Source organism: Numida meleagris, chromosome 5 (genome assembly GCF_002078875.1).
Source record: "Numida meleagris isolate 19003 breed g44 Domestic line chromosome 5, NumMel1.0, whole genome shotgun sequence".
Classification (NCBI taxonomy): domain Eukaryota; kingdom Metazoa; phylum Chordata; class Aves; order Galliformes; family Numididae; genus Numida; species Numida meleagris.
The window spans coordinates 5,401,247-5,414,276 of NC_034413.1; the positions used below are offsets into that span (position 1 = coordinate 5,401,247).

The following is a 13,030-nucleotide window of genomic DNA, read 5'->3' on the forward strand; positions in this document are numbered from 1 at the left end:
AAAAAAGTTTCGTGTTCCTGGTGGTCTCAGAATAGGGCTTTAAAGTCAGGCTTCTGGTTTCCTTATAGGACTTCTTGCCTAACACAGGCCTTGGCCTGAATCCCACTACTCACTCAACACAGTGTGACTCCACTGGGTGAATTTCAGTAGCCATCATCCAACTTAATGGCTGTGCTGCTAGGCCTTAATTTTGGATAATAAAGGGATTTTCACAGGCTGGGAGCAAACTTGTTTGGAATTTGAAATCGACAAAGGAGACTGCTGTTAATTAGCTTTATAAAGAGCAAACATTCAGACCTCCACACAGCTCAACATTTTGTTCATGAAATCAGTGCTTCATGAGAGCAGGCACCTCACTAGAAGATGCTGGTTGGGTGCAATAAGCACACCTGGGTTACATGAAGCATCCTCCTGCCTTTGTGCTTGCCTTGAGCACACCTGCATGGATCAGCTGTCAGCTGTAGCTGTTTCATGACCCTTGAGAGCTAAGCCTTCCCACTGAGGAAAGTCATGACCAACGCTAGGAATATAAGGTGAAAACTGTGATCATTCAAAACTTCTTAGAGAAACCTGTCCGTGGACATGCTGATTTAAAGGCTGCCTTTTTTAGCTTGCAAAAATCTGAGGGTAAATTCTTTGGTTTGTCATTTAAACAATACGCTTTTAGACAATACATTTACTGCTGAAGTAAGGAAATCCCTAACAAGGCGATGTTGGATGTATTCTCCGAGAAGGGCTATCAGTTTCCATTCATGCAAGTATTGTCTTCACCATGAATTTTCTATGGGCCCCTCACATCTAGCAGTCGAAGAGCACAGTGCTGCAATTTATCAAGATATGTGCCAGTGCATTTGGGAAAATGAACTCCTTTGGTTTACCTGTGAAGCTGATTGTGTACAGTCTTCTATCACTCAGTGCTAGGTAATTCTATACTCTGTTAAGCAGTAAGTGGAGTGTTTTTAACCTACTGCAGAATGTATGTTGCTCTATCATTTGTAATTCTGGTAGCATAGAGACCTAGTGTCTACTGCAAGTAACACTTTGAGCCAAATCCTGCTTGAGCACTGCTGTAAGCCATCTAAAGGAAAGGTCAGTTTTACAACACATTGCTACACTTTAACAGTCTAAGTGCGAAATCAAATTGCAAAATGAGTCTAATAAAAATGTACAGCAAGAGCATTAGAATGTTTTAAATTATGTTAATCAAGCAAAAAAGTTTACAGAAGTTCAAAGTTGGTTTTATAAATTGGGATGGTACCAAATATGCCAATTAAAACTGATTATAATATGATTTTATCCAACACTTCCCACGATGCAGATTTGTTGTAGTAACTGTAGTACTAATAAAAACTGAGAAATTTCCTCTCCCAAACTCTTATCTTTATGACAGTTTACCTTCACATCTGCCTCTACTTCAAAATAGCTTAACCACAGTAGAAATTAAAAAAAAAAAAAAATGATTCCTGTTGGTACGCATTGCTTTGCTTTTGACCAGCTTTTCTCTAGCTAGTGCCAGCTAGAGAGAGAGCAAAGGCACTTAGCGGTGACAACTGGCAGCTCATCTGCCTGCATGGTGGGATATAGCCTTTTGGCTCATCCACGCCCTGCCCTTCAGGAGGCTCCCAGCAAGGAAGCCAGTGAGCGTTTTTAAACCGTGAGCAGCTTCTGCTGGCACTACACAGAGCCAAGCACTGCCAGACTGGGAACAAGCATCAGGTCCCCCCAGGGGTCTGGGGGCACAGCTTGGTGGCCGGGTTAGCTGAGAGCAACCTGGGGTGGGGAATGGTGCTGGGTTTCAGTAGCAGGCTCGTTGCGTTTCTTCGTGACCTCAATCAAGTCACTTCTACACCTTGTGCTTCTGTTTTGCTATTTGAAAAACCAAGATATCAATCAGGATGTCCTTTGTAAATCACCCTGAAATCTACTGATGGAGAGGGTTCGTAAGAGTGAGGCATTATTACTATCACACTTCTCATCCCCTCTTGTCAGTCCATTCATCATCTTCCTTTTCTTCCCAGTGTCTTCTAGCACTGCTGACTGCAATGATATCAGAAGACATCACTCACAACAGCCCAGCTGCTTGTGCTGTGGCCTTATGTGAGGCTCTGCCCCCACCAAGGAGGGCTGCCTGTCTCCCTCCCCTCCTGACAGCTTGTGTCCCTCGAGGCTGGTTCCAAACTGGGGTGCAGCACTGCCCCTCTACCTCCAGCAATGCTGGGGAGCTGCTGGGGTCATCCCTGCCCACAGCTTGCTCAGGTCCATGAGACACAAACCCGCATCCCATGAAAGCGTGATTTCTTGAGGTCAGAGCACGGTGCGTGTCAAGGATGGAGCTACAGAAGGCACTACTCTGATCACATCCATCTCTGCCAGGACAGGCTGCAGGTAGAGACCACTGTGCCTTCAGAGCAAGGCTTCGCTCCTCCCGCTCTGCCAGCAGTGTTCCTCAGCTAGCTGCTGAGGCGTGGGGGCTGGAAAACGCTGTAAAATATCACAAGAAGTGACTTACCACCGAGTCAAGGAATCTAATGCAACACTCGAGCTCCGGACGAGTTTCACAGAACTGCCGAAAGAGAAGCCTTCCAATCGGCTGCTTTTCACATATGCTGCAGTAATCTCTCTCTAGAGGCAATAAAGAGAAGAGAAGCATGAAGCTTTGCCTTTTGGGTTGGCTAGGAATTTAAAACACAACAAGTGAGTGCAGAAAGATGATCCCAAATAGAAATGCCTTCTCCCCACCACGTTTCAGGTATGCAAGTACAAACATAATTAATGGTTTAAGTCTCAAACAAGACAGGCTCAATTTCACAGGGCTGATGCAGTTAAAAGCACCACAAAAGCCATTCAGCTATCATTCATGAATAATTTCACATTTTTCTATGGTGGAATTGCATGTACTCTGCAAAGGTACCACACAGACAGGCAGTATTTGTGGGAAATGTTAAGTCCTGAAATGTGAGCCATAGACTGAAGAGTGCAGGAGTATTACAGGAGAAGCTGGAATTTGTGGTGACCTTCCTGGTTCCTTCCCTTCCCAGATACGCAGTAAGGTGTCCCTAATCTCTGGAAATGTACAGCTCACTCTCTACTAAATGTTTACTGCAAAATATGTATTTTCAAAGGTTTCAAAATGTTTATTTACTTTCGGAGCACTAACCTGCCGCTGGAGTACACACTATCTAGCCGACTCCAGTTGCACAGAAGTTTATTTCCTCTACAGAAGTTTATTTCCCCATAAATAAAAATTTTAAATGCTGTTCCCCTGTGCTGGGTCCTCCCTGCACCCAGAACCAGCCTCTGCTGGAGCACAAGGTCCCTCGCTGTGCAGGAAAACATGGGAGAGGGGCTGCCATCATGAACTGGGATTGCACCAGTACAAACAAGGTGGACGTTTTTGGCGAGAGCAGCAGATCTCCCAGCCTGTTTGGAGTTGCAGCACTCGCTGGAGACACGTTATTCCTTTAGAAGCACACACATGTCAAACAACATACTGTGTTTCCTTAAGCGTTCCTCTCACCACCCTCCTCGCTGCCATATGGCAGTTGCTGTTATTATGGAAACAACCAGCTTCTAAACACATAACATCACACTGCAAACAGACATACTAAACCCACACAAGTTGTCGGTGCCTTGGTTACTTCTTTCTCAGGCCTGGAGCTGCTTGCGCAATGGTTTTTATTCCCCCTTTGCTTTGTCCCCCCACCCTTCAGCTCCCACAAGGACAAATTCTGTGGGCACAAGCCTGTTTCTCACGGAGGCACTCAGCCGAAGGGCTCACTTGGCACAGGCTGCAACCCAAGGACCATGCTCTGCAAAGCCGGGCCATCCCTCCTGAGAGGAACATGGAGATGTTGGACTTGTTGGGCTGCAGCTGGGTGGCAGTCGCGTTTCACATGGCAGGCTGATGGCAGCAGCACCCCAAGCACAATTCTTGTGAGGAAGACCCATGTTGGCATCACGCCCTGCTCGCAGGCGGCTGCAGCGGCGTTTCAGGAGGAGGCCTCTGAAGCATCCTCACGGTGTGTGGGGATACAGGCCGGGGTTAGCTGGATTTTACCTCAGCGTGGCCCTGCTCAGGTTTTCTGAAGCAGCCTAGGACAATTCACCCACACCATTTTTTGACTGGTCCTGCCGGCCTGCTTGGGATCAAGATTTCATTCAATCTAGCCAGAAGACTGCAATGTTTTGGCACTCGCTGACAAATAACACTGCATCTAAATCGCTATGTAAATCTTAACTCGACCTCTAGTCTATCCAACCATCAGCAACAAGTCTGGGTTTGTTTGCAAGAGGAACAGCATAACAGACACGCAGGGCCAGAGGCCCAGCATGACGCTGAGCAGCCTTGGGCTGTCCTTGCAAGTGCTGCAAGTTCACACTGCTTGGCCAAGAGCTCTCTCAGTGAGAAGTTGGAGGAATATGTAGTCAGGCACAGCACTGAGGTAGGCAAAGGAGGGAGGGAAGTGCTTGAGTGCATCAGAACATCAGTTCTCAGTGTCCCAGAGATGGGCACGAAGCTGGAGCCCAGGTGAGGTGCACTGGGAGCTCGGGCGATGCAGCTACATCTACCTGATGCTGCTTTCTGCTGTCATGATTATCTAATTCTTCTGAGGGTATGGAAAAAACCCACACCCTGATGCTAAACAAGTGTGCAAACTGCACTTTGAATAACTGTACTTACTAACATACTAGTAAAAGAAAACAAGCAAACACTATTACATATGTAGATAATCTAAACACAAGGATGATATGAGCACAGACGTACTTCAGCAGTATATGACTTGGCCGGCACATGGGAATGGTGACCCATTTGTAATGAGGAAAAAGGAAATACCAGAAATAATCTCCAAAAACACAAGAGCCAGAGCAGTTCCCTGGAGCCATCCACTCCTTGGTAATGTTCGTTTAAGTGCTGGATATACCGATACAGACAATAAATACATGATGCAACTGTTTTCATTCCTTCTAGGTGACATACAGTATTTTCTTAGGCCCTGGTTTTGCACTGACCTCACCAAGTCAGCTCCAGGATCCTGTTCTCAGCTCATTCTTGGGATGCATGGGGCATAGCATGGACTGAGAAACAAAAACACCTCTCTCAGCTCACGCAGCAAACGGAGAGGATAGCTTTAGAGCGTAAGGAACAAAGCACAGCAGAGGTGTTGCTCCGAAGAGGCCCAGCTGAGGCAGCCAGAGCTGTGCCAAGGAGCTGCTGCCCGCAGGCAGGGGACGGACAGGGATGCAGGGAGCACGGATGGCAGATCCCTTGGGCTGGGGTCACGCGCCGTGTCCTGCTCGGCCTGCCTGCCAGCAAAAATATCCCTCCAGTTTCAAAAGTTTAAAAAATAGAAAGAATGATTTCCTGAGGAAATGGAAATGTTAAACACTTGGAAGTGAAACCATATGCTTACGATGATGAAGTGTAATGAAAACAGTCCTGAGAGTGATATCTTTGGTAGTTGGACCCTCCTGTTTCAGCAGAATCCTGCTTAACACCCGCAAAGTCACCCGAAATGGGGGTGAAAAGCTGGGAAGGCTGAAGGCCTAGAGCAGCAGCCACTTCTCACCAATGCCAAGCCTTTTGTTTAGAAAATATAACTGGCAAATAACGAGGGCATGAAAATGAATTATTTGACTTCCTGACAGAGTAGCTAAGCAGATTATATAGATGGAATTGTTTTTCAAAAAGTTTTTATATAAAATTCTATCATAATCATTCTTAAGCTAAATAATATTTATCTCTAAATTCTACGGACTCATTTTTGCTCTACATTATAGCTAATGTATTAAAATACCGCTTTGAAGAGCAGTCAGCACACAGAGCATACCAAAATAGTTACCCCTGTACACAAATAATGCCATCAGCATTCAAGGTCTATGGCCATTTCTGTTCCCTAACAGACATTTTGGTAAGGTCCTGAAAAATTCCTAAGCACACAGCTAGGAAGAACACTCCTATTAGTACAATTTCATACTGGTTAAAGCATGCTGTTGATGAAGTGAAAAAAAGTAAAATGAGGTAAGAAAGAAAGCCGTTGCCAAGAAGTAGCTGACTTTCAAGTACAAGGGGAAAAGCTAGTATTTCTGTTAGATATAAACCTCCCTGTGCCTTCTGAAGACTTTTTGTCTTCATTTGCTATTTATATACCTTGCTTTTTCAGAAGACTCAAAATATCACCTTAGCAATTTCAGACTGAAACAATGGTCTGCAGAGAGAGCCAGTCCCTCCTTCTCTTTCACATTTGCCATAAATGTGTGGGTTTTCATAGGTTTAGCGTTGAGCTTGAAAAGTGGGTGACAACTCTTGGCTGAAAAACAGCTTCCTCTGACATTATTTCACGTGGTGCAACCTGCAACGTGGTGTCTAAGCGAGAAACCTTTCCTCAGACTGCTCTGGGAGGTTGTACTTCTGTTTCTGGACCGAAGCCCTGCTTTTGAAGGGCTGCTGATCCAACACCTGCTATCAGCTGGCAAGGCTTCCTTCTGCAAAATGCCTGTGAGGTGTGATGTGCTTAGTTTAACCTCACTGCTGAAGTGTACAAAGGCCAGGAAAACCTTTTCAACTTTTTGGTCATTGTCAGTGAGCCTACTGATTGCACTTAAGTACTATCTATCAAGTAGCATTTTACTTCCATTTGGAAAATACCGGAGTTCCAAGAAAAGATATTTCAAAGAAATGCATGGAGAATCACCAAGAAGACACGCACCATGCAAATTTGTTCTTGGCTTCTGGATCTCTTCTCCCATTGGCATTAAATCAGTCTGGAATTAATTTGAGTAAGATCCAAATTCTGCTGCCTAAAAATAAAAACAAATCAAAACAAACAAAAATTCCCCAAACACCTAGAAACCCAGCAGTGGGTGCAGTGAGAATTGTTCTTTATCTTGCTTGTGCTTAAGTCTCTAAAGGATCTGAGACAAGAGCACACTTTCCTTTTCCAATTCCCTTTTTTCTTTAAGTTGAATCAAAGTGATAAGCTTTCAAGTAGATGCTCCAAGACCAGTACTCATCTGCGGCTCTCTGCCTCTAGCCTGCTTTAGTCCAGAATGACAAAAAACACACTAAAAACGTGGAAAAGAAGATCCCAAGCTGGACAATAGGAAGCAGGAGCAAAGCCCAGACTGGCTAGCAGACCCTTTGCAAGATTGCTGGCACACTAAAAATGAAATTTTCTTTTTCCACGGCGCTGAGGGCCATCAGAGTGATTCCACCAGCCGTGGGATGGTAGCAACTTCAGTAGAGACACCTTAAACTTGCAACACGATTGATGTCTCAGTCCTCATTCAAACTTAGGGGGAATTCTACTAAAGCAGATTCCGGCCACCCCGGCCCAACCCTCCAACCAGATGTGTTATTTTTTTGCACACCTCTGCTTTCTACAAATAAGCTCTCTTACAGGGGCACTCAATGGACAAAAGCAAAAATGAAAGGCAAGATTAAAAAACACGCTGCATGACTGAACTCAGCAGACTCTTACAGCCCATCGCACAGTGTGTACTTCTAGCAGTTTGATTCTTTTTGTCAAAAAAAAAAAGAAAAAGACCAAAGCCTTCAAAGTATACAGCAATCTTTTGTGTCCACCCTGGGTACTAATGGAAAACATTGTTCCTTTAAACAGCAAATAACCCCATCTAGAGCTATATTAAGATAAATACACTTAAAATCAGAAAGCCTAACACTAGGGCTTATAAATATGTCTTATAATTTACCTCTGCTCTTCACCAGCTGAAAGTGAAATTACCACTGCCTACATATAAACTTAATAAATAGTACATACTAAAGTGTCTAGCCTCTGAGGTTGATGAAAGTTGCTTCTTATCAAAGGCTCCTTTGTGGATGCTTTAAAAGGATTTAACTTGCTTTGATTGCATTATTAACAGTGTCTATGTTGCTCTTGTATCTCAGAATAAGCTGGGAAGCTGGAACATTAGTTCTTACATTCAACAAAAGTCAGTCTGCTATCTATAATAAATACGCTGCAATACAAAAGATAATCCTTGTGTTCAAAAGCAAGATATCAAGGCTGGCCACATTAACACTTCAGCAAACCCAGTTATTACATTCAGATTTCTTTATGTTCTTCAGTACTGGAGATCTCACAGCCGGTCAGAACTTCACAAACTTCGTTGAAAATCCACATATTTTCAGTGAGAAACATTTCAGTTTTTTTTCTCTGAGAAACTGAAAATTTGGGCCCATTTCTGAGGAAGAAACATGGATATTGCTCTTTGAACTGCAGCACCTGGCCAAGTGCGTACACAGCAACCAAGCGAAGGACCTCACTGTTGGTGTGACTGCTCAGGAATGGGAGGAAGCAATGGAAATGAAGTTACTTGTCCTTTCTTCTGTGTCTTTTTTTCCTGTTTTCTGGGTTTTGTTGCTGCTGCTGATGATTTGTTGTGTTTTGTGGTGTATATGGAAACCTCTTGTTCGGATGCTGAGGACTCTCCGTTGCCCTGTTTCCAGTGATGCATTCAAGAAGTGAGGCAAGCCAGATGGTTAGAGAATACAAGACAGGAATAAAAATGCCTCACTTTGCTTCATTCAAAATTTCCCAGGAACTGAGGCAGTAAGTCATGTTATAAAAGCCTAATACAAGCAGCTAGACTCCTGTGGGAATTCAGTTACCAGCACAAATAATATTCTGCATACTGCAGACCTCAGCGGCATGCTGTATTTATAAAACGGGGCTAATAGCACTGCCCTGCCTCAAAGCAGTGTGGCCAGAATAAGTATACTGAAGCGCGTGAGCCCAGAGTACTGCTGGACAGCCCTGTGGCTCTCTGCTATTTACGTGCGATGCAAACCCCCGGAGCGGAAAGTTAATCCAAGAGAACACAGCAGAGCCTTTTTATACGTTAACCGCTATACTGCTCCATAACTTCACCTGGCACTTCACAGAGATTAAAAATGACGATGCAGCCCCTGTCCTGGAGAGTGTTTGTCCTGGCAGGGCCAGCGCTGCACAGGTGCACGACAGCGATGCCGGAGCCAAGGCTGCGCTGAAGCTGGCTTCCTGGTGGCGAAAGCGCGCTCCCTCGAACAATAAATATTTCATCTGCGTTCTCTGTTTTTAATAAAATATGGAAATTTTCGCACCTTCTGACAGGATAATGGCTTGACAGATTCCTTGTTTTAAAGAGCGGCTCTTCCCAGTCTGTGGCTAAACCCAGCACTTCATAGCTGCAGAAACTCTAGACCCAGCCTATTAAGCCCTGGGGAAAAACACGTTTTTTGGCCTTGGTTGCTTTTTTTCCCCTTGAATTTTGGATTTTCTGTAAGAAACTTGGAGACCCTCATCTATGCTATTATAGTGCATGTTGCTTTGGCACTGACTATCCAAGTTTAATTAATTAAAAATACAAATGCAATCAAGCTTGTTTAAGACAATGGAATTACCCCAAACTGGTATTAAGCCCTGCCAACTTAATTTTCTCTGCTTGTAAGCTGTTTTTTTAAAAATAAACAAAATTTAATCTCCTGATCATTGAACATGTAATGTAATTATTGAGATTCAGACAGTGTTTGCTTTGTATAACTCTGCTTATTTCCACTCTTTTCATGGTATTAGGCTCCAGGGCTAAAGTCCACACATCACAGCAGCATTACGCTGAAGATGGAAATAGTCCAAACCTTAGACTTGGACCAATATGGAAAAAATCTTTGGAGAATATTGTAACAAATTCACAGCTAGATACACTTCGGCGATACATACGGATCTGCTCATTTGTTTTTTGAAAGCAGCTGTATTGAAACTTTGCTCACAGGACTTTATTTGAAAGTCAAATTCTGCAAACAGTTGCATAAATATGTTTGCATGAGTATCTGAACCAGAATGCCTATGCGGCTTTGTTGATTTTGGACAAAGCTTCTGGCAGGAAGGATAACAACCCACCCACCCATCCTCTTTGCAGCAGCAGCAGGAGGGTCACACAAGACACTGAACGCTCAGTGCAGTCACTGCACCCAAAACCAGGAGTGGGGTGCAGAGCCTGGGAGGGACCGCAGCGGCTGGGGAGACATTTGGTAAGCCAGCCTTGCTCCAGGAGGGACAGCAAATGCTCTGCCCTGATCCTAAGCAGTTCTCCAGTGGAAGACAAGTTCTCATCCTAACGGAATCCGTTCCCTCCACGCTTGTCAGGAAAACATCCCCACCAGGGGCACATCATTCCAGCCCTCCTCTGAAAGTTCTGCATCATCTAAGACATTTTCCTTTAGACAACTGCTTCATTCCCATGTGGCTCACTGAACAAGCCCTGAGTTCCAGTGTAGCCTGCAGATGCTGCTGGGTCAGGAGCATGTTTACCTTTAGAAGATGGAGCTTGCCATTAGTACTGGAGCCACTTTAAATGACAGAAGCAAAAATTTATTTTCGCTTGAAGTACTGGGTGCAGGGAAAGGTGATAAATAATTGTTACAAGTAATGATGGCGATGCTAGGCCTGCTGAAGGGGACGGAAAGATTCCCATCAATTTCAGTGGGTCTTTCATCAAGCCTGGCTCTCTCGCCTCTGCCAAACACAATTTAAATGAATAAAACACTCAGTATGTCTCTCAGTTAACACGACAGTGGAAATGCATGCACCTTGATTAATGGCCAGGAAATCTGGATTGTGCATGTGCAATGTGAGTATTTCAACATCTTTTTTTAACTGAAATTATTGGGTATCCTGTTGTTCAACACATGCTTTATTTTGTGTTTGGCATCCGGTTAGGATAACAGTGCATAAAAAGGGAACAGAAAGAAAAAAAGAGCGTGGAGACTAACTGATAGACAGGAGGAGAGATATCTTACTCTTCTGCTAGTTAAAAAACTCAAATGACTAGTTAAATCTGGTTACTGTTCCCATAAGTTACACTCAAAAAGCATGTGCCCCGGGATCAATGCCTTTGATGAGGTTTCCTAAGCACAGTGTCTGAACTGTTGTCTTCAAGGCTGGTCACAAAGCTATTCCGGCTGCGGTGGACTTGCAAACTTCTACTCATGCCACCGCTGCGAGTACTGTGCTGACCAGAAAGAGAGTTTGTCTTTATCTTCTTAAGCTACTTTCAACAATGTCTCTGTGGCAAGGAGAGAGGAATGGAAAAAATCCCTCAAAGAAATATGAAAGCTCACCTCAGAAGTGCCCTGGGAAACTTGGTGAACAAACACTTAGTTGTTCTCATTTTGTTCTACTTTGGATTGGGATGACAGAACTGGATGACTTGTCCTAAAAGAAGGTAGCTACTGAGATTTTTTTTTTATTTGAGACTTTTACGTCCAGTCTTAAAGATTTCGACCAAAATACCTAACTTATTTTCTGTCTAGTGCTGCTATTTAGACTCCTTTCTGGTGATATTCTGAGTAATACGTGTTGAAAGAAAATTTCAGTAAAAGTTGTAATTTGAATGTTTAAGGTTATGAAATCTACAGAACTGTTGCTGTTGTACATAGCACAAAATAAACATCTCGATTCCAGGAAACCGAAGGAGACATCTTGTGAATCGCTTGCTTAAGACGAAAAGACTTCTGCAAAACTACTCTTCGACTTCTAAACTAGCCTGGGTAGAAACCAAAGCAGCCATCAAAACTAATCCTTTATCCTGGTCAATAAAATGGTAGAACGTATATAGCCACCAGCACAGTCACTCTGCAAATGCATATTTAAGCAGCACACCTTGCTTGCAAGCGTATAATAAAGCTATTCACAGAGGTTACTAGCTGTGCATGCCATTCAATAGCCACTGCAAGTGCTAAACATCTCAGCTCTTTTATTAATGATTCCTTTAACAAAATGCTAGATGTTCTTAGTTGTTACTTCATTGCTAAGCTTACTTTTTTTTTTTCTGTCACGTTTCCTCGTGATGTTTTGAAATACCAAACTTCAAGCACAATAAAACTTCACAATCTTGAGCAGGCAAATTATGTTTGGAAGTGGCTCTCAACCCCAAGATACAAAGAAAGAAAGTTATTGCACAATAAGCTCCACTGTTAACCTAAATAATCAAAGGGACAATATGTCAAAAAAAATCAGTCACCTACCAATGAAAATGCTGCTAAGTTATCACTTAACTGCATCTTTGGCCTAACTACAGATGTCCTGCTTGCAATAATCCAGACCCTGACTTTGACTTGCTTTGTATTCCCAGTCTGAACTGACTGCCTGCTAGGCGACAGCCCTCTCTGAGTGGGTGTGAGGGAGCTGAGCTGCTGAGTAAAACTGAAATGAACAGCGGAAAAGAGATTTTAAAGTCATTTAGAAACCCCAAATACACCAAGAGGAACCTGTGCAAGAGGGGATTGCCAATGGAAAGTATTTTTCCTCCTTCTTAAGAGAAGTCTTCAGTACCGAGGATCAATTTGAACTATATTTCTCAGATGCATGGAGACAATATGGCACCTGGTGTCCATACCCAAGAACTGTGAACAATCTTATGCATGTCTACAAAGAAAATGCAATTTTAGAGAGACCTTCTGATTCATTTTCATTCACAAAATGGGTTGTCATTGGGAAACTAGGGGACCATTTCTGCAATTTTAAAGGTTATGCTAATATTTGTATTTTTTCAGTTTATCTCTGTTCAGTTTTCTCTTAAAATTTTTGTTTATTTTCACAGTGTACTGTGAATATCCTTATGAAATGTTTTTTTTTTTTTCCCAAAACATTTTTACTCTAAGTTTTAACATACAAGCACAAACATTCTTCAACACAAAGTATTGGTGCTCTCTGCAAAACAAGAAGCCCAGACTATCATCTCCAGAGCTTCTGAATGAATTTTGGTGAACAGAAGACAAAGTTAAGAAGAGCTCCAAAAAGGGCTGCCCACCTTTTATTTAGAAACTGAAAATATATTCAGAAATTTTACTTCCCAGATGGAAGATGATACTTCAACATCCCTCATCCCGTAGATCTAAAGAAATACATCACTGACTGAGATCTTAATGTGCTCTCCAGCACTTGTTTAGAGCAAGCTGTCACTTCACCAGCGATATCCTGTGGCCTATCTGCATTGCTACACTGCCACTTCATTAGTGAGCTTGGAGGAGTTC

General features: G+C 43.2%; 1 protein-coding gene across 2 annotated transcripts in view; it reads right to left on the minus strand.

Moving 5' to 3' along the window:
- GRK5 (G protein-coupled receptor kinase 5) overlaps window positions 1-13,030 on the minus strand; it is a 167,772-nt gene that overhangs the window by 62,186 nt on the left and 92,556 nt on the right. For both annotated transcript variants that reach the window (XM_021399477.1, XM_021399476.1), the window contains exon 3: window positions 2,510-2,622. In XM_021399477.1, the coding sequence (XP_021255152.1) occupies window positions 2,510-2,622 (113 nt within the window). The remainder of the gene's footprint in view (window positions 1-2,509; window positions 2,623-13,030) is intronic.